At 36.2% G+C, this 23711-nt stretch overlaps 1 protein-coding gene across 1 annotated transcript in view; it reads right to left on the minus strand.

Moving 5' to 3' along the window:
- Positions 1–23711, minus strand: part of LOC131857749 (uncharacterized) — a 133692-nt gene that overhangs the window by 98156 nt on the left and 11825 nt on the right. Inside the window, exon 2 of the mRNA XM_059210458.1 lies at positions 5192–5505. Coding sequence (XP_059066441.1) covers positions 5192–5505 — 314 coding nt within the window. The remainder of the gene's footprint in view (positions 1–5191; positions 5506–23711) is intronic.

The following is a 23711-nucleotide window of genomic DNA, read 5'->3' on the forward strand; positions in this document are numbered from 1 at the left end:
GAAAGATGTTAATCTCTAATGTTAGATATCTTGAGATATGGAAGCTAAGGGAGTAGTTGTGGTTCCTATGAAAATATGGCTCTTTATTATGCGGTTGTCCTTTGGTGTTGATTTCTATGTATTAGAGAATTGATGAACTTATAAGGCACTGAGACGGGGGGTTTGAATCAGTGCACATAAAAACAATACAAATATGATTATCTAATTCACCAACTCAAAACTCAATAGGCATATAAGAAATAACACCAAGCAAGCAATCACTACATAAAACATAAACGACATGACACAAGAGGTTATATGTGGAAAACCCAAAAGGGAAAAACCATGGTGGGAGTTAGTACCCACAAAGATATACTATTTGCAGTATAGAGATCTGACTGGTTAAGGTCTACAACACCCAGTTAGGGGCACACCATGTTAAGAGTGTCTAACCCTAGTTAAAAACTATACAATAAGGCCTATGATGACCAACCATGTTAGGAGCTACGCACGTTATTGGGATTTGCAAAAAAAAGTTAATGTGTGACCTGGTTAGAGCATTTAATGATCAAACCTATTAGGATCCGACTGCACCCTATTAGGAGTGACCTTGTGAGAGGATTTTCTTACTGCAATTGTTAGGGAGACAACAAGTACAAATGATACAGGTATAACACCATCAATGTCTCATAAGATCTACTTCAAAACATTACAAAACCATATATACTTCATCTCATAACTCCTCTGATCACCACACTATTAGAAATAGGAAATTGGCTCATCCAATCTTACACATTCAAGCTCATACTCATATATACCTTCATACTTCATCACACATCTTAAAAACATTATTAGGTCAGCTAGAACCTTGTAAAAATTTCCTAGGTTCAATATATCTAGACAATCTTGCATTGCACGCCTTAGTTATGTTAGCCACAGGCATAACAAATCTAGTTCTATGCCATTTTACTGATTTGAGTGATTTTCATCACTACTGGTTAAGTCTCAGTCAAAATACCTGCTTTGTCAATCAAATCTCGTTTATCTAACTGAATCACCTCATGCGGTCACAAACATAACTTCATCTACCAGTTTTCATTGCTGCTGCAAAACCGAATCATCTCATTCTTTATAGATTTCTTGTACTAGTTGTCAGGATATTTTTATGTCTATCTTTTACCAGTTAAAGTCCTAATTACCGGTTCTGATAAAAATTGTCTCTGCTTACTGGTGAAGCTTTGCTAGTTGAACTGTGAGACTCAAATGACTATAGAAACATAGTTGTCATTAATGAAAACATACAACATAGTGAAGACCTAAGATGATACCTAACAACATATGATGTTGTATGCCCCAATTGGACGGACCTAGGGAGATGGTTTTGGGATCCTAGATTGGGAAGATCGTTGGAGTGGTATACCTAATCTTCCTTGAGTGACTCCAAGGTGGAGACAGATGCCACATGAGGTTAGCATGTGATGACACTCTACCCCACATGTGTCCATTATCCATAAGCCTTGATTTGTTGAATTATGCCTCTGGAGGTTGATTGATTTGATTTAGCCTTGTGATGTATTTTGATGTAATATTCTTATGTTGGAGTCTTGTAGAGTCATGTTGTATCCTATGGTTGTTAGGTATCATCTTAGGTCTTGAGTATGAGTTGGAACCTTATGTCATCTCCTAGCATGGGGGTGGTTCCTATTTGGTTCGACATGGTCAAGTGGTTTCATTCCTTCTACCATTGGGATATTATTCTTGGATATTAGCATGCGTGGATTTGGATTTATAGTATCACATCATGAACTTGGATTCTTCATGCATATTTATGTAATTAGAATTAATATTGTGTGTTATGAAAGATGGAAATGTAAAGAAGACTATGTAATCAGCACATTGAGATCATGTATTATATAACATGTAGTAAGATGATATCTGAATGAAATGAATGAATAATATTATTGTAAATGGATATTATAATTGTAGATGTTGTTCTTGATTAGAAAGGAATTAAATGATTTAGAGATCTGTATGTTATGTCTTGAGTAAATTTTATGGATAGTAGTGATTATGTTAATTATCATATATGCCTTGATTTGAAAGATGTTAATCTCTAATGTTAGATATCTTGAGATATGGAAGCTAAGGGAGTAGTCGTGGTTCCTATGAAAATATGGCTCTTTATTATGCGGTTGTCCTTTGGTGCTGATTTCTATGTATTAGAGAATTGATGAACTTATAAGGCACTGAGAGGGGGGGTTTGAATCAGTGCACATAAAAACAATACAAATATGATTATCTAATTCACCAACTCAAAACTCAATAGGCATATAAGAAATAACACCAAGCAAGCAATCACTACATAAAACATAAACGACATGACACAAGAGGTTATATGTGGAAAACCCAAATGGGAAAAACCATGGTGGGAGTTAGTACCCCACAAAGATATACTATTTGCAGTATAGAGATCTGACTGGTTAAGGTCTACAACACCCAGTTAGGGGCACACCATGTTAAGAGTGTCTAACCCTAGTTAAAAACTATACAATAAGGCCTATGATGACCAACCATGTTAGAAGCTACGCACGTTATTGGGATTTGCAAACAAAAGTTAATGTGTGACCTGGTTAGAGCATTTAATGATCAAACCTGTTAGGATCCGACTGCACCCTATTAGGAGTGACCTTGTGAGAGGATTTTCTTGCTGCAATTGTTAGGGAGACAATAAGTACACCATCAATGTCTCATAAGATCCACTTCAAAACATTACAAAACCATATATACTTCATCTCATAACTCCTCTGATCACCACACTATTAGAAATAGGAAATTGGCTCATCCAATCTTACACATTCAGGCTCATACTCATATATACCTTCATACTTCATCACACATCTTAAAAACATTATTAGGTCGGCTAGAACCTTGTAACAATTTCATAGGTTCAATATATCTAGACAATCTTGCATTGCACGCCTTAGTTATGTCGGCCACAGGCATAACGAATCTAATTCTATGCCATTTTACTGATTTGAGTGATTTTCATCACTACTGGTTAAGTCTCAGTCAAAATACCTACTTTGTCATTCAAATCTCGTTTATCTGATTGAATCACCTCATGCGGTCACAAACATAACTTCATCTACCATTCTTCATTGCTGCTGCGAAACCGGATCATCTCATTCTTTATATATTTCTTGTACTAGTTGTTAGGATATTATTATGTCTATCTTTTACCAGTTAAAGTCCTAATTACCGGTTCTGATAAAAATTGTCTCTACTTACCGGTTAAGCTTTGCTAGTTGAACTGTGAGACTCAAATGACTATAGAAACATAGTTGTCATTAATGAAAACATACAACATAGTCATGAAACAACAATCAAATCTCTTTATAAAACAAACATGTATCAGTTGCATCAAGCAAACAAACAATTACCTGTTAAGATCAAATGATCAAATGCCAACAATCTCCCCCTTTGGAATTGATGGCAACACTTGGGAAATTTTTTTGTCAACTAAGTGTGCAATACAAAAATTAACTATATGACATGTACTCCCCCTTAGCAATTGCATGCTGCTATACAAAAATGAAAGAGACTCCTATTGCTCCCACTTTACCTACAAAATTTTGACTGACTCTTTAACTATTACTCCCCCTTTGACAACAATGCCAAATAAAGAAGACAAATACATGAAATATATATATATTTTAAATCAAAATTTTCATTAAAGCATATATATATAGATCTAAGAGTCATAAAGTCTTTTACAAAGCATTTTTAGAAAAAGCGTCACTGAAATAAAAATTCAATTGTTTTAGATCATTATCCCATGTCTGTAACAATGTGCTGGTAATCTCGACATGTGTCTTGATCTTCCCTGCTAATTCCTCTATTGCATCAACTATGCTCATCTTAGGTGTAGCAAAAACAACCTCTGACTCCTTCTATGCTTGCTATAAAATTTCCACTTTAGGAATCAGTTGAGTCTAGAGCTCCTTTAATGATCTTATCTGTTTGACCTGCTCATGTTCATACACCTCAAGTTTGTGGTGTAAGTCTACAACCGATCTACCAAAATTAATGTTAGAGTATTCGGGTATTTACATGATTAATTATTTGTTTAATTATTTAAGTTCCTTTTATCTCTTTTACACTAAAGCTAACTTTAGGTGCATAATAATTAATTCTTTTATTAATTATTATGTGCAAACCTAGGTTTTCCCTTTTAGGGTTTCTTGACCTATTAAAGGTTGAGTTCTTTCTTTTCTTTGTAACAAGAAGAAGGATTTTTAAATTACACATTTTGTGAATATTGAGCTCTCTTTTTGAGCATATTTTCTATGTATTTCTTTCTTCTATGATTTGCTTCCTTGCTTCTCCTTGTAACAGGTTTTTCAGCTTGCAGAGATCATTTGGGCTCCTGTGGTGTTGTATTTTCTCAACTCCAACAATGAATAGATGAATCATTCATGGGTCTAAATGTTTCACTGAAGGTTTCAAGTTCTATCTTAGCATCTTCCCTTTTCTTCATCAAGTCAGCACAAAATAGTGAAAATTTTGAAACAATAGCCAAAATCTTTCCTTTGGTTTCTAGTGCATTCTTCAATAAGTCTTTATTAACTGTGAGTGCAACCTTATCTTTATCTATCTTAGACATCAAATGTTCTATCCTTTTCTTCTTTTAGTCCTTTTCAACTGATATGTATGTTGCATCTTATAAAGTCTTGAGTTGATCTCTGGCATTGGTAACCAACTATCCAAGCTTGTCAATGGGAGTGACAAAAATTTTCGTATTAGTCTTCGATAGGAGACTAGACAAAATATCAACTGTTTTCTTGATTGTCTTTGTCTCTCTTTGTTTATCCTTCATTCTTTTCTTTTGAGCTCTAGATTGCATTCCTGTTGCAATCTCCATCAATTGTGAAGAACCCAGATTGTCAATATCAATAGGTCCTTTAATGCTAACTGAGCCATCATCATCATCATCATCATCAATTATTTTCTTCTCCTTTGTCTCCTTTTTCTCTTCCATGTCTTTCTTTGTTTTCTCCTTCTTGGTCTTATCTTCTCCTATCTTCTCTTCTCCAGTGGTTTCCTTGACCGGTGGTGGTTGAGTTTCCACATTTTGTTCTTTCACTGGTACTTCCTCATTAATCTTTTCATAAGTCTTCATTTGACTATCATCAATATTTACTTTTGCACTTACTGATGGAATTTGAGTATCAGTAGGTTGTGCATTATCTGATGGCTCATCAAAGCTCTTTTCTTCAGTTTTCTTCTCCACTTGTTCCTCTTGTTTCTCATGATGTTCAAACATCTGAACATCAACATTACCAATAGTATTATCAACATTGTCTTTGATGTTATCATCCGGAATTAATATCAGTTCAGTATCAATCGAATCATCTTGCATATACTTGTTATCCAATTCAAAATCTATGATCTTAACACCTTTAGGAATTTCTTTTGACTTGAACTTTTCAAAACTATCCTTCTCAGCTTGTTTTTCCTCTTCTTCATCTGAGATGAGACCTAAATCCTTCTTGATCAAAATCTCAGTCTCCTTCTAGACTGATTCGGTCTCTCCTATTAATATTCTTGTTAATATCTTCTTGGATCTGAAAGATGCTTTAGTATTAACCTTTATTGCTTGAATCTCCTCTTCACTTTCTTCTAGTTGCAGGTGCTTAAAGATATAATCAATGAATTCTTTGTCTTGGCTAATTACAGCCTGCCACCTTGCATCAATAAGATTATATAAAGAATTTGGAATCTTCCCTTGTAGTTCAATGAGGGCTTTGTTAAATGTATTCATACTAAAGATGACTACATCTTCAATTTCCCTTTATTGACTTTTAGATAGATGAATAAATAATGTGTTCAAACCTTTGTATATTCCATAATACTTAATTATTTGAACCATCTTATTGAAAGAGTCTTCTAATGTAAATGGTTTCTTAGGCTATTTTCCCTTACTGGTTGTCTTAGGCTTCTTAACACTTTCTCTAAGTGCTCTTTTATCCTTATCTAATTTAGTAGCCTTTGCAGCATTTGACGGTTTGTGGGCCTATTGCTTCTTCCTCTTTCTAGTTTGTATTGGTGCAACAGGTGGATCAATAGTTTTCTACTTTCTTTGGAACTAAATTTTAGATGGTTGACCTCTTTGTGATTCACACGGTTTGTCTTCTTCCATCTTCATTTCTACTACGTTGGCTTTTGTAACTCTAGTTTTACTGGTAGGGGTACCAGTAGGTACACTAGACGCTTCCTCTTGCTTTACCGCGTTCTTTTCCCTAGCTGTTTCTATCTACTCCTTTGTAAATCTTGCTTGCTGAGCGAATTCTTCTACCTCCTTCCTTATTTGCTCTGCAATTACTGGTCTTTGTAGCTCAGAGTGGACTTGTAGTGACTTTTCTTTGTATGTCCCAAATCTTTCTATAGTATTATCCACCAATTTCTCTAATAGATGATCAACATAAGAAATGAGTAGATCCCTATCTACCTTATATCTCATAGGAAATACCCATGTGGTTCTAGGGATAATGATGTAGAGTGGAATGTCTCTCACAGATTTGTCCTACCTTGTCTAGGTATCTCCTCCAAGCTACACAAGAACCAGCCAATGATTATACACCTCACACCCTCCAAGGGTCTATAAGACTTAACCACTCTAATACTCCCAAGGTCCTTAGGCTAGGATAAGCACTTGTTGTTTTGTGAGTTCCATTTTTTTTCTTCAGAGACCTTTTTTACCCACACTCTTTCACACTCAACCTGAGAGTTCAACCCCTCTACCATAGGATCTTAATTCCCCACACTACACACATTAGGATGGATGATTTTGGATGGATTCCCAAGCCTACTCATTTCCTAGGAGATTTTCACACTTACCGGTTTGGCATTTTACAAACAAATTGCACTTTCAGGCCTAACCGGTTCTAATAGCCCTGTCAGCGAGGTATTTTGCATTCACCAGTTAAACTTCCTAAGCAACCCTATGAACTCTTTGTCATTCTAGACACCCTTTTGGGCTTTACATGTAATATCTCAAAATCGAAGGTAGGTTTGGTCACTAACATATCTAACCCTTACCGGTTAACTAGGCCTAATTGCCCCTTTCTAGGCCTTAAAAATAGGGATTGTTCAAAACTCCTTCATCGGTTTGATAGCCTAAGTGAATTGATGATATTTTGTGGTCTTTTCTTCCACATGGAATTCCAAACCAGTCATACTTCTCCTTCACCCACTAGACTCACCCAGTTATGGCCCGTTATCCATGATTCCTAACACTTGCCAACTCAATGGGCCAAGCTTAGGGTATGGTGGGAAATATCTAATTTGGCTTCTCTGGACTCAAAAACAAAAAGAAAACATAAAATATATTGCAACCTAACATTTCATAAGATTTCAAAGAGTAAATCCACCATGGAACGTTGGGTTGGAGCTATTTTTCTCTCAAAACCCTATTTTTTAGGGCTCTTGAACCTGCCTACAACAAAATGAAGATTATTTACAACCTACAACACTTGAAGGCTCTAAATCAAAAAAAAAATGAAGGTAAGACACCAGTCTAATAATCCATGACCCTTTTTTTGGATTCTCAATCCGTACAGATTGTACGAACTTGCAAAGAACAACAAAAACTCGGTAGAACAAACACAAATGGGAAACCAAAATTGTTTATTTCCTTAAGATCTTCAACCACCTTCAACAATTGATTATCATTAGTCTTTCCAAGGCTTATATTAGCCTTGAAGTAGGTAAAAATCCTCACAAGTGATTGTGTCAACCAACTAACCGTTGGGGTATGAAAATGTTGCAAAGTTGCTATGAGCAACTTTTGCAACTTTTTACAAATTGTTCCATAGGTGAGTAACTTTGCTCAAACCCAAAGTTGGTCACTCTCAAATGACTCATATGATGTTAAAAATCTCAAAACAACATCAACCAACCTACTTTAACCCAAAAACAACTTATCCTATTAAGTGCTCTACTTGGCACCCTTAAGAGCTCACAAGCCAACATTAGCGAAACAAAGACTCTTGGGGCCCTTACAATCATTTGAGAACACTCTTAATGGCCTCTTGGCCTTATTTCAAAACTAAAAACATGATTCCAACATCCTAGAAACAAACTCAACAAAAATTGTTGTGCCCCTACACCATACTGTCGAGGTCAAAAAACTAATGTCTCTTGAGTGGATAGGGCTTGAACAGTGGTTCCATGCTTCAGTACATCTCCTTCAAACATCCATGTAGCTTTAGATTCAAGGAGACCTATCCATTTAACTAACTAGTGTCTATAGACTCCTTTTCTTAGTCCTTTTGACAATCTTGGAGTCCAAAATGCAGTCCAATGTCACCGGTTGTCTTGGAGGTAGGTCTTGTATCTAAACGACTTCTTCAGTAGCAGTAGTATCTTCTTGGTTTGCAGCTGACTGAGTTCCTTTATACTGGAACAAATGACATACATTAAAGATTGGTGATATTCCCAAGTCTGGTGGTATTTCTACATCATAGGCATTGTTGCCAAACTTATGCACAACCCTAAGAGGTCCAATCTTCTTCATGCACAATTTGTTAAGCTATCCCTTATAAAGTATTTCCTTTCTCAGATAGGCCATAACCAAATCACCTATCTTGTAGTCTACTTCTCTGCTTATTTTGTTTGCTTGTGTCTTGTACTCCTCATTATTATGCTACAATATTTTCTTGACTTGTTCATGGATCTCCTTCATATTCTCTGCAAAGTTTTCACCTTGAGCACTCCTATGGTCCATAGAAATAATGTCTCTGAGTTCTAAGATACCCCTTGGATGACATCCATATACAATTTGAAATGGACTTTGACATGTGCTTCTCTTGACAGAGTCATTGTAGGCATACTTTGCTTGTCCCAATACTAGATCCCAAATTTGACCATGCTGTTTGGTGAGACATCTCAGTAAATTACCCAAGGACCTATTTACTACTTCAATTTGATCATTAGACTATGGATGCTATGTAGATGAAAGAGAAAGATTAGTACCAAGTGTCTTCCACAAGGTTCGCCAAAAGTGACTCGAACATTTTGTATCTCTATCACTCACAATACTAAATGGTAAACCATGGATCCTTACAATCTCTTTGAACAACAACTTTGTTATGTAGAAGGCATAATTAGTGCATTTACAAGTCACAAAGTGTGTCATCTTGCTGAATCTATCCACTATGATAGAGACACTGTCATTTCCTCATGGAGTTCTAGGTAAACCAAGAATAAAGGCCATACTAGCTCACACACTCCCATGGCCTTGTTGGTATGGCTAGAGGATGATATAAAATTGCATTGCTCAAAGTACCCTTAGCCCTTTGACAAATAGCACACTGCTCTAAAAATCTTCTAACATCTGATTGTAGTCTAGGCCAATGGTAGAACCTACCAACTTGCTCTAAAGTCTTGTCAAGACCAAAATGTTCACTTAAACTGCCTTGATGCTTCTCCTTGATGATATTGTCTCTCATAGAGCATTGTGGTATGCAAAGTTGGTTTCCTTTAAACAATAAGCCTTCCTACAACATAAAATCAGAATAGGCAACATGACAAGCATTAGGAAACTTTGAACAAACATCATATGCTTCACCAAAATCTTTGTCACCTTGGTAGAGATCTGTGAGATCATTTAACCCCACACTTTGTAGTTGTACTTCTTGAATGGTTAGAACCCTTCTACTTAAGGTATCTACTACCTTATTAGTGACTCCTTTGTTGTGCTTCATGGAAAAGGTGTAGGCCTGCAAATACTCAACCCACTTGAGGTGTCTTGGATTCAATTTCTCTTACCCATTCAGAATACTAAGTGCATGATTATCAATGTAGACTATGAACTCTTTAGGTAACAAATAATTATGCCTCTTCTTGAGTGCTTGCACCATGGCATACAATACTAGATCATAGGTAGAATACTTTTGTTTTGCCTCATTGAGTTTCTCACAAAAAAATACAATCAAGTGACCTTCTTGGCTCAAAATGGCCCTATTGCCAACTTGTTGGCATCACACTCCACAATGAAGAGATGATTGAAATCAGGGAGCCTAAGGTAAGGAAGTTCTACTTCCTTTTGTTTTAACAACTCAAATCCTTTGTCTTCTGCACTAGTCCACTTAAACTGACATTTTATTCCACCTTTGATGGTGTTTAAGATAGGTGCACACACATGGCTAAAATCTCTAATGAATTTCCTATTAAAAAAAGATAAACCATGGAAACTTCTTACATCTCCTACTGACATAGGAGTAGGCCAATTCACTATTGCTTCCACTTTTTATGGATCTATATTTAAATAACCTTGAGAAACTACAAAAACAAGATACACCAATTCATTTTTGAAAAACTGAGATTTAATCAAGTTGATCATCAACTTTTCTTGATGTAGCTTCCTCAAAACTTGATTCAGATATCTTATATGCTCCTCCTTTGACCTGCTTAAAATTAGAATGTCATCAAGATAAACAAGGACAAACTTACCAATGAAATCTACAAGAACCTCATTCATGAGTGTCATGAAGGTGCTAGGTGCATTTGTGAGTCCAAAGGGCATGACCAACCATTCATATAACCCCTCATTTGTTTTAAATCTCATCTTCCATTCATCACCAGATTTGATCCCAATTTGATGATAGCCTAATTTCAAATCCACCTTAGAAAAGTAGCAAGCTCCACCTAGGTAGTCCATTAGATACTCCATCCTCGATATTTGAAACCGGTATCTAATGGTGATTATATTTATAGCCCTTGAATTGGTGCACATCCTCCACTTACCATCTTTCTTAGGTTCCAAAATAGTAGGAACTGCACATGGACTTAAACTCCTCTTTATCAACCCCTTATCTAGCAATTCCTGTACTTGCTTTGCTATTTCCTCATTTTGAGTAGGTGTCATTTTGTAAGCAACTTTGTTTGGAAAAGTTGAACTAGGTATGAGGTCTATCTGATGGTTAACATCTCTCATAAGGGGTAAGGCATCTAGTATCTCATTGATAACTATGTCTTTGTACTGGTCTAGTAAGGTCCGCACCTCTTGAGGTATCACTGGTTTGGTTTCAATCTTTGTCTCTTCGTTGGGTTTCACTATAAGAGAACATCCTTGATTTCTTTCATGCTCCAAAAATTTCAAGAACTCTTTCCCACTGAGCAACATAACACTTGATCCCACATGTCTTTCTTCACCCTCATCAATCAAGGGATCCATTTGAAACTTTCTACCCTCTTTGGTGATAACATAGGAATTCTTCTCACCATCATGTATGGCTTTGACATCATACTACCAAGGGCATCCTAATAGCAAGTGACATGTATCCATGGGTAATATGTCATATAAAACACTATCCTTTTAATCTCCTATTTCAAAATCTACCCAAGCTTTCTCATCTACAAGCACATGCTGACCTTTACTCAACCAAGATACCTTATAGGGGGTGGTATGTGTCAACCTTTTCAATTTTAGTTTGTCTACCATCTCAAATTCTACAATGTTCTTAGTAAACCTTGAATCTACTATAACTTTACAAATCTTACCATGAGATCTGCAGGTGGTTTTGAAAAGTGTCTTCCTTTGTATAGGTTCTTTGGACTATGGTACCTTCAACAAGGTCCTCCTTAGCATCAGGTTCTCTCCATCTAGGATTGGGCCTGCCTTGCTGATTGGTGAGGTAACACTTTGAGAATCCTCTTCCTGCACCATCTAAGTTCTCCTGTCTCCCATGCAAGAGCTTTAAGTCTTTTTAGGACACCAACTCATGGTATGCCCCACTTGATGACAATGGTAGCATTTGCAAGTGAATACTGTGGTTCATCTTCCTAAATTACCAAATCCACATCTATAGTTATTTCTCCCTCTAGAGTTTCCTCTAAATTGTCCTCCTTTGTTAGGATTATCACCATCATTCTCTAATTGATTTCCTTCATCATTCTTGCTGGGATTATAGCCCCTTCCAAAGGTGCCTCTTCCTTTGTAACCTCTGCCACCTCTGCCCCTTTGTTTATGTTCACCTTTCCTTTTGATCTTATCTTCTTCTCTCAAGGCTAACTGAATGCATTTATGGGCTATGTCAGGTGCTATCAAGTTGATCTCATCTTGAATGTTTTATCTAAGGTTATTTAAGTACCTTTCACCCTTCTCCACTTCTTCCTCTTGCTTCCTATCTCTTAGGGTAAGTTTGTTGAACTCCTTTGTATAAGTACTCACATCCATTTTTCTTTATTTCAGATTCTGCAACTTCTTGTGCATCTGCACCTCATAATATATATGTAAGAATTGAGTTTTAATTCTGATCTTCATTCTCTCCCAAGAGATTATCTTCTTTTGCCTGATTAGTTCCCTTTATTCTTGCATCATGTTCCACCACACTAGGGCTGATCCCTTCAATCTTGACTTGGCCAAATTGACCCTCTTTTCTTCTGCACCTTCCTTATATTCAAAATGATTGTTCTAAGCTTCTATCCAATCCGATCACTCTTTGCCATTTAGACTTCGACTGTAGATAGGTAAACCTCCGATGTTGTCTTTATTGAGTGACTTGAGGGCATTCAAGAAGATCTACTGATATTTGTCCAACTCCTTTTATGTTATGGCTCCTATCACATCGACATCTTCATCATCATTTTCATCAGCCCATTCAGTGACCTTTCCCTTGCCTTCGTTTCTTGCTCTCGGGTTTGACTAACCATATCTTGGACCAACTTATTGATGGCCTCTTGGCTCATTTCCTCTGGTGGCATGCTGCTAGCTTCTGACTCTGCCTCTGGGTTTGACATACACCACTTTGTTCAATCAATTGGCTCTAATACCAATCTGATGTGGAGTGGATTGTCTCTCACCTATTTGTGCTACCTTGTCTATGTATCTCCTCCTAGCTACACAAGAACCATCCAATGATTCTACACCTCACACCCTCCAAGGCCCTACAAGAATTACCCTCTCTAACCTTCCCAAGGTCCTTAGGCTAGGATAAGCACTTTTTGTTTTGTGAGTTCCATATTCTTGCTTCAGAGACCTTGTTTTCCCACACTCTTTCACACTCAACCTAGGAGTTCAACCCCTCTACCACAAGATCTTCATTCCCCACACTAAACACATTAGGATGGATTGTTTTGGATGGACTACCAACCCTACTCCTTTCTCAAGAGATTTTGACACTTACCAGTTTGGTGTTTTACAAACAAACTACACTTTTAGGCCTAAAGGGGTCTGGTAGCCCTGTCAGTGAGGTATTTTGAATTCACTGGTTAAACTTCCTAAACAACCCTATGTAATCTTTGTCATTCTAGACACCCTTTTAGGGTTTACATAAATTATCTCAAAACTAGAGGTGGGTTTGGTCACTAACATATCGAACCCTTACCGGTTAACTAGGCCTAATTGTCCCTTTCTAGGCCTTAAAAATAAGGATTGTTCAAAAATCATTCACCAGTCTAATTTCTTGTGTGAATTGATGATATTTTGGGGTTTGTTCTTCTATATTGAGTTCCAAAAGAATCATACTTCTCCTTCACACACCAGACTCACCCAATTAGGGCCTGTTATCCATGATTCCTAATGCTTGCCAACTCAATGTGCCAAGCTTAGGGTATGGTGACAAATCTTTGATTTGGCTTCCCCTGACTCAAAACTAAAAATAAAACATAAAATACATTGCAACCTAACACTCCATAAGGTTTCAAAGAGGAAATCCTCCATTGAACATTAGGTTGGATCCATTGTGTTCTCAAAACCCTGGTTTTTAGGGCTCTTGAACCCGCCTGCAACAAATAGAATATTATTTACAATCCACAGCACTTCAAGACTCCAAATTAAAAAAAAAATTAAGGTAACACACTAGTATAATAATCCATGATCCTATTTTAGGATTCTCAATCCGTACAGGTCATACGAACTTGCAAAGAACAACAAAAAATCAGTAGAATACACATAAATGGGAAACCAATTTTTTTTATTTCCTTCAGATCTTCAACCACCTTCAACAACTAATTGTTATTGGTCTTTCCAAGTCTTATACTATCCTTGGAGTAGTTAAAAATTCTCACAATAGATTGTGTCAACGAACTAATCATTGCAGTATGAAAACGTTGCAAAGTTGCTATGAGCAACTTTTACAACTTTTTGCAAATTGTTGCATATGTGAGCAAATTTTCTCAAACCCAAACTTGGTCACTCTCAAATGACTCATATGACCTTAAAAATCTCAAAACAACATCAACCAACCTACTTTAACTTGAAAACATCTTATCCTATTAAGTGCTCTACCTGACACCCTTAAGAGCTCACAAGCCAACATTGGCCAACCAATGACTCTTGGGGCCCTTAAAATCATTTGAGCACACTCTTAATGGCCTCTTGGCCTTATTACAAAATAAAAAACATGATTCCAGCATCCTAGAAACAAACTCAACAAAAATTGGTAAGTGCCCCTACACCAGATAACTACTTCCATCATACAAGTGTTTGTAGCCACCATGAAATAGATTGTCTTCTCATATCAATTAACCACTTTTGCCAGTATCTGCTCCCTGGCATGCATTTTATTTTGAAACTCCTTGAAGTAGCCCCAGTAAATATTATCAAATTTTTCCTTTATCATCCTAATGTTTTTCTTCATCTATAGTAGTGCAAGGGTACCTTCAATCGATTGAACATCTTCAATACTGGGGAAATTGTTTTGGAAATAGAAAAACAATCCCAAAATCAATTGACCAAATTTGAATCTCAACTTCTTGTCTTTCTTAACAACTTCTAGATTCACCATCAATTGGCTTTTGAGTGCCTTTGCCAAATCATATTCAACATTCTCTTTTACCATCTAGTAGGGAGTATGAATAGCTGCTGCTAGTATGTTGTTCAATGTGCTTGAATAATAAATCCTATACCCGATCAAAATAGAGGAATATTTCACAATTGGATCATTGATGTTGTTTATTGTCATGGGTGTACCATCCCATTTTTATCTTGTCAACTTCTCAACAACATTCTTGGGTACTGATCTTAGTAAGGGTACTTCACTGGTTTAGCAAAATCTGGTTACTGCATGAATGACTTCCTTGGTTATTTTATGCGGCCAATCCAACCACATAAATTGATCATGAATGCGACTCAAAATAGATTTGACTAAATCATTATCAAAATCATTAATGAAGTTGACTACATGATGGAACCCTTTCTCAGTGACACTTTTGAATTGCTTTTTCAGAATACCCTTGTTATTAGACAATGATCTATACTGTTCATTAAGTGATACACCCATGTCCTCTAGTTTGCACTGATAAAATGATCTAGCATGCTCAACATGCAAAAATCCATATGGTACACTAGATAGAGTACCAATAGGGTCTGTTTCTTCTAACATGAAAGGATGTCATTTGAACTCCAATCGTGGCCTCTCGGCCACATCAACAAGCATCCATACTAAATAATGCAAAATATCAAAGGAAAGAGTAAGATTTACTGATAAATACTTCTCATGCTTTTGAACTAGGGTTTCACACTATCAAAACCTTCAACATTGATCACTGATTTACAATATTCTTCAAATCGCTTCAACTCTCCGCTAAACACATTGAATGTTGCAATCACAAACTTTCTCTACACTGATCACTCGCCAAATGCTCTCAAGATTGCAATGTGAGAAATGCAATTTAAAATGTTCTTTTTATTTACTTTCTATCTACCGCATTAAATGCTTTAACCGAAAAAACCCTAAAACACCTTAAAACATTCTTAAGCATATTATCGATTGCTAAAAATCAATGATATTTACCAATTATGATTCAAAAAGACATATAAACATAAAAATACATAAGCATATGCAAATTTAACTTACAATACTTCATCCAAGGGTTCATCTCAAGATTTGACATTATGCTTACCCCAAGTTGTAGAAACAACTTAGTTTGTCGGTGATGGATTCTCCACACTAGCTGAAGAATTTGATTCCTCAGATGGTTTGTAATCACTCTTCTTCTTCCAAGTTCTATTCATTTCAGCTCTGGTTTCTTCAATATCAACTTTCTGCTTTCCTTTTCAGTCTTTAGAGTGATTCATAGTTGGTTATTCTATATTCTACAAAACTTAGCAATGTGTCCCAATTTGTTACAATGATAACATGCTATTGCAGATGCTCTCCACGGTTCTGCATTGGCTCAACTTGTCCTTCTTCTATAGTTCATTGCCACATGTTCATAATTGTTGCAAATTGAACAAATCACATTGATTCTTTTCTCCATCTCATAGGGACTAGACCAATTAACATAGGGTCTTACCCAGTTAGTGCTTCTCCGATCATTGAAATTCCTTCTCCAATCACCAATAATTCTTAGATTCATATGAGGTGATAGATTATTATCTCCATACCTACATTCAACAGATTTATGCCAATACATGTTACATGTATAACATCAACCTTCAAATTTTCTAGGTACATATCTAGTATTAAGTCTATAACCAATATTAGCATTGGATCTACTTCTACAAACATTAGCAGTATGTCTTGGTTTATGAAAATTAAAACAAACAAGTTTGTAAGCTTTCTTACTGGTAGGTTTCTGAGTCTTAAGAGTTGTTTTACCTTCATGCATGTTGCTCTTGGTGCCAGAAGGTTCTCATTTTTGAAATGTATTGTATCCTAATCCATATGTATCACCATTCATCCTCTAAGATTGGATTTGTTCATCTAGCGTGGTAGAAATCTTCTTGAATTTAGCAAGCTTCTCATTAGCTTCTATGAGCTCTTTAGTAAGATCTTCATTCTGCTTCATAAGAGTCTCTCTAAGAGACATTTTCATATCAAGATCTTCTTTGATTTCTTCTTTCTCTTCTTTCTCCTCATGCCAGTGTGCATATAGAGTTCCATTCTCCTGATTTATCTTAAATATCTCATGATATTTCTCTTTGATCTTGTATTCAGCTGCTCTCCTAGCTTCATGTTCTTGACTCATCCGGATTGTGAGGGTTTCAAGCTCTCTCCTCAAGTTTATTTTCTCACCATTTAGTTTCTCCACTTCCTCGACCAATGTATCTATGTTTTCCCAATCAGAAGAGTTTCTTTCATTGATCTCCAATAATTGTTTGGTTAGTTTTTTCCTTTTAGCTAGTGATGGGCCTTATACTTGCCTCTTAGGGTTTATAGATCTTCCTTGGTTTCTGCAAGTTCCTTAGCCATTTCCTTCCCACATATTTGTCTTAGGATTAGATATCCCTTCCAGGTGGTTAAGCATTAAGGAAGTTTGGCTCGGATACCAATTGATGAACTTATAAGGCACTAAGAGGTGGGGTGAATCAATGCAAGTGAAAACAATACAAATCTAATTATCAATTTCACCAACTTAAAACTCAATAGGTATATAAGAAATAACACCAAGTAAGCAATCACCACATAAAGCATTAACCACATGACACAAGAGGTTATGCGTGGAAAACCCAAATGGGAAAAACCATGGTGGGATTTAGTACCCACAAATATCCACTATCTACAGTGTAGAGATCTGACGGGTTAAGGTCTACAACACCCAGTTAGGGGCACACCCTATTAGGAGTGTCTAAGCCTGATTAAGATCTATACAATAAGGTCTGTGAGGACCAACCCTATTAGGAGCTACCCCCAAGTTAATGTGTCACCTAATTAGAGGATTCAATGATCAGACTTGTTAGGATGCGACTGCACCCTGTTAGGAGTGACCTTGTGAGAGGATTTTCTTGCTGCAACTATTAGGGAGACAACAAGTACAAATGATCTCTATATAACACCATCAATGTCTAATAAGATCTTCTTCAAACTATTACAACATCATATATACTTCATCTTAGAACTCCTCTGATCACCGCACTATCAGAAATATAAAATTCACACATCCAATCTTACACATTTAAGCTGATACTCATATACTCCTTCATACCTCATCACACATCTTAAAAGCATTATTAGGTCAACTAGAACCTTTTAACAATTACCTAGGTTTAGTGTATCTAGACAATCTTGCATTGCACGCCATAGTTATGTCGGTCATCGACATAAAAAATCTAATTATGTTTCGTTTTACCACTCTGAGTGATTTTCATCACTACTGGTTAAGTTGCAATCATAATACCTGCTCTGTCAATCAAATATCATTCATCTGATTGAATCACCTCATGCGGTCATAAAAATAACTTCATCTACCAGTCTTCATTGCTGCTACAGAACTGCATTATCTCATTCTTCATAGATTTCCTGTACTAGTTGTTAGAATATTATTCTCTCTATCTTTTACCAGTTCTGATAAAAACTGTCTCTGCTTACCAGTTAAGATTTGCCATAGTTTCATGGGAAGTAAATATTTAGTTGGATGATAATATAAGGTGTTCTAGATGGATATGTGATGCATTATTTTAATGTCAAGTAGTGGCGTTTAGATACCCTAGGGAATGGAGATGCATTATATGGTTTTATTATGTAGTTATGTTAATGATTAAATAGATTTTATGCTTGTGTAATATTATTGTATGGTTATATTCTTGTTGATTGATGTATTTATGTATATAGTGAACGATATGTTGATTAATAATGGTAGTGTAGCGTCCTAAAATTGCGACACTTGCAATTTCGACTGCATTTCAGTCTTCACGATGGCGACGCAACACGCAACCTGAATGGAGACCCCAAAACTTGCTCGCGACACTGAAAACTGCATTTTTCAAGCACCCTGGCCTGAACCTCCTTGCACCCTGCTGTCCCGAGAGGTGGGACCAAAGCGTCCAGCGCCCTGGTCCTTCAGGACCAGGGCGCCCAGCGCCCTTGTCCCTGGGTCCTATTTTGGGCCCGGTCTCCTAAGGGGCTCGGGTCTTTTTGTTTGCAATTTGGAAATTACATTTCCTAGTTGGCCTAAGGTCGGGAAAATCAGTCTATCAGCCCTAAATGACAAGTATATAAACTACATTTTCCTCTCTCATTTAAAAACAGAGATGAATGAGGGAAAAAGCATGGAAACTATACTCAAACATTCAAGCATTCAAGCATTCAAGCATTCCTTCAAGCAATTGATCATTTCAAGTCTCCATTCAAGGCTAAGTGTTGCATTCAAGTCAAGGATTCAACCATTGAAGAGGAGATCACATACTACATGCTACAACATACAACATACAACATCTAAACCTTTGCACATAAGGATACAAACATCCTTAGAACAAGGTATTAGTACTTGTTTTATAGTCATTTACATTTACAGCTCTTGCTCATTTCTTGGTTAATTCCAAAACCAGGGTTTGACCTAAAGGCAAACCTCTAATCCCTAAACCCCCAATCGTCTTCGCTTTTCTATGTGTAGGTTGCAGGTACGCGGCTGAAATTGAAGATCTGGAATCCTTGTGCAGAGACGAACAGATCCCCCTTCGTTTCGCGGATTTTTCGGAGGACCATGGCGTCGGGCGCCATCGTCCCGACAACTTTTGCTCAAATTTACAGGACAGTGCCGTATCGACATTCTACTGCTAATTCCAGGTCCGCAGCTTCATCCTATAACCCGAACTCAGTTTATAAGCGAATCTTTATGACTTTCTATGTATTCTTAGCTTAATTTCCTTAACAACATTCTTTACAAAAGAGGGTAGCCTTGCTTTCCTAACCCTTGAAATTCATTTAGCATCCAATCTTAAATTGTGTGGGATTGGATCTTATGAGTTTCAACCCCTCTTTTGAATGTAAAGTCTCTCCCCTAAGTGAAAACCATCGAATCCTAGCAAACCTCCCTTCTCTCTCCTCGGAGTTGGAAGAGGGGAGAACAACTAGGGTTCGATCGCGATTTTCCGCTTTACATTTTGGTGAACCCGACGTGAACATCCTTTCTGATTTTTCATGCTTAGATCTGAAAAAATTGATTACATTTCCATGTTTGATCTTTTGCAAAATTTTAGAGGCGATTGCATAAAAACCCTAAATTTTCTTTTTAGTAATTGAACTTGCGAAATGTCTAAATGTTAATGCTTGTTTCAGATCTGCCCTTCTATTACAAATTTTCAATTCATATTTGTGCTTTAATTCTGAAAATTAAGTGGTTAAATGTCAAAACCCTAATTTTTGAAACCCTCTTAATTCAACCTTTGTCCGACAATTTGACCAATCAAAACATCTCCAAATCAGCTGTAACTTTGGATTCTGCAATAAAATCACAATATCCTTCATCCCTGAAAATTTGGAAAAAAGTTGCGAGGACCGTGTTGCACTCCGAGCACCATCGTCCCCGACATTTTTTCCAAAATTTCAGGAGCGAGATCTTGCTGTATTTTCCTGCTAAAATCCATAATTTTGGCTGATTTTGTCAATTATAACACTTTCAAAATTACAGTCAAAGTTGGTCTTGCGATTGCTTGGTCTAAGGCTTCTAATCATTCAAAAATCATTGAAATTAAAATTTTGTGTCAAAATTGCATTTTTATTATCATAAATCTGAAAATTGTGTTTGCATTCATTCAAAATTTCAGTGCTTTATTCAAATTCTTGCATTTTGTGACTTTTGAAATTAAGTGCTTAATTACAACAACTTCGATTTCCGCTTTCAAAATTGAATTTTGCGTGAAATTGAGTCAATTTTCAAATTTCAAAATTTGCATTGCTCTTGACATTCCCTCTAAAATCATAAAATTCAAAATTTCAGTTTCCCTCTCTTTTTCAAAATTCAAATTTTGCATTTTTCGACAATCTTGATAGGGTCCAATTTTGAATTTGCAACTTTAATTTGGCCTATCTACAGATCGTAAAATCACTCAATTTTTTCAGATTAGCTCTAAAATCATCATACCTTTCATCCCTGCAAATTTCGAAAAAAGTTGCAAGGACCGTGTTGCACTCCGGGCGCCACGGTCCCGGACATTTTTTCCAAAATTTCGGGAGACTGTTGTGATTGCATTTAACAGCTTAAATCCAGAAGATTGGCTGATTTTACTGAAAATTGCTACCTCTAAATTCAAAATCTTCTCTCTCTTTCTAGTGCATGAGTTTTACAACAATAAGCCCTACTTACACTATTCCCGTTAGACGAAGCCGTAGAATTAAGTCTTTCCGAGGTTTAACTACTGAGGAGATGGAACCTAATTTGAATAGCCTTTTTAATGAGGACATGGGTAATTCCTCTAATCCTCCTAATGATGAAGAAGCTCTCCATGAGGTTTCTGTAGAACAACTTTCGAAATTGGATAACCAATTTGACGATTTTCGACAATGGATGTCTCAAGAATACCCTGATAGTCAAGCTCTTCCTTTGATTGAGGGTCTAAAACGTATGCTTCAAAGTGATAAGAATGGAATTGATATTTTGCGTGGTATTGCACACATTGTGGATTCAAATGTGATGCCTATGAAGAGTTGTGCCGAAACCTTAGGTTATACACAACCTCCTACCCAAGACAATCATTCTATTCCTTTGACGACTCCTATTGCTAGTATACCTACTTTTACATCAAACATAATGGCTACTTCAACACAAGACATTCCTTCTATGATCACCAGTCATGGGGGCAACCCTTCTTCTTCAATTAACCCTCTTCCTTCATTCAATCTGACTTCTTCATTCATTCCTCCAATGAGTGTTCCTATTACTTCTTTTATGTTTCACTCAATAATAAAGACCTCTTGTCAAATTTGTTATTATGAGACTCTAAGATGCATATTCTAAAAAACCCTTATAATGATTGTACTTTCTTCTCGAACTAAACTTCAAAGAGCTTTCACAAGACATTTTGATGACAAAACTCATATTGCATTTCTCTACAAGGTCTTTGAAACCTTAATATCATGATTTAATCTTTACTTATCTCAAATGTGTCTTTAAGAGTAAAATAAGGAAAACTCATTTGTCAGATAAGATGGCCAATGCATGTAATAACAAACTCTCTTTTCTTGCACAATAAAAAGAGAGAGTCAAATAAATGAATCAAACCTGATACAATAATTTATAGACTTTGTATAAGCTTTACATTCACATGGGAAAGTCTGAGATGGTTGCTAGTCTCATTGGAATTGAGACATATAATAAACACACCTCCTTTCTTGTTCTCAACTACAACTGGAGTTGTTTGTTTTAGCTTTATAACTACCCTTTTAGGTGAATGGATCATTACATGGGTTTTGAGTTGGGCTTTAAAGATTTATCCTATGCTAAAACACTTTGAAATGCATCCCTTCATTGTTTATCCCTTAACCACTTCTTATACATAAATCTGATATATGCCTTTTCACTTCATATATTGATGGTACAAAGAAAATAAGGGTTTTTCATGATTGGTGGTCTATTTAGAAATTTTTGGACCTAAATATAACTAAATGAATGCATGAAACCCTAAAAGCAATGAAAACTTACCTTCTTCCTCTTATCTCTAAACTCCCACTTCCCTCCTTCTACTAAAAGAATTCGACCTAACCTTACTCCACATGGAACTAAAGCATAAAAGTTTCTCCTATACATGCAAAGCAGATTGAATAAGAAGGTCCTTTTTTATCTTTGAATTTTAATTCCCTCCATAAAAAATACATGGCCCTCTTGAAGTTATTCAACCTTTGAACACTTAGCCAAATGAAGCTTTTAGGATTGTTCCTTATTTATTAAATCAAAGATATTTGATTTAATCTTTTTAGGCTTGTTGAAATTATTAAATAGTTGAATCTCCTCTAAAACTTTAATAAGAATTAGGACTTATTGGAAGGATATTTTTGGCGTAGAGACAAAATAGGTAACAGGAATATTGATAAGTGGTTCTAGCTCAATGCATCCAAGAGGACATAATATTCCTAGGATGTGATTTTTATCAGTTTTGGTTCTTGTAGACTTGGTTTTGTAGCTGAAAATAGTTCAATTCTTCCCATATATAAGCTAGTTTTGTAATTCAAACTTAGTTTCAGACTGAAAATGCCATTGTCATACTTTTTTATGATGATTTAGAAGCATTTTCAATTATATATAACTATAAGCTTACCTTTAAGAATGAAATAAAGAATTTTGTCTTTTGAAATAAAGCATTTTCAATTTTATATAACTATAAGCATACCTTGACCGCCTAAAAACAATGTTTTGTACATTTGACAACTCACCTCTTTGAATGTTGTTATATTTTTTATTGCTTCTCTATCCTTATATCTTTTTTATTGTCAATGGTTTATATCTTTGCCTTCTTTTGTAAATTTCTACCAAAGCCTTTTAGATGTTCCTTTTGGTTTTTTAAACTATCATTTAGCCATCTTGATGAGGAGGGATGGCGGAAGGTTAGTCTTCTTTTGAGGTTGGTGGGCTTTGTTCTCAATGTACTTCCCAAATCAATCCCTAGGCACAAATGGGATTCTTCTAAACCTTTCTCCTATCTCCTCCTCTCTATTCAACACTGCTTGCACCCTATTGTATTGGACATCACTCCTCCTTAACTTCCATGCTAAGGCATTCAAGTCTGAAATGAGATCCTCTTGTGTGTCACCAAAAATGAACAAGTTTGGTTGTCCAACTGGCTGAATCTCCTCTCTTCCAGGAATGGGCAACTGTTGGAGAACCATGGTTTACCTAACCTTGTTTTCACCTTTGAGGATTTCAATCATATTAATGTGTTGACTGAGAATCTAAACAGGTCTGCAAAGTGTGATGATTGTCCTTCACCTTTCAAGAATGAAAATCTCCAAGTTGGGTGCAAAGAACGTTGTTTTACTCAAGGCAACTTCTAGGTTCAGATGGTCATTTTAATC

The sequence above is a fragment of the Cryptomeria japonica genome, chromosome 8 (assembly GCF_030272615.1).
Source record: "Cryptomeria japonica chromosome 8, Sugi_1.0, whole genome shotgun sequence".
Classification (NCBI taxonomy): Eukaryota; Viridiplantae; Streptophyta; class Pinopsida; order Cupressales; family Cupressaceae; genus Cryptomeria; species Cryptomeria japonica.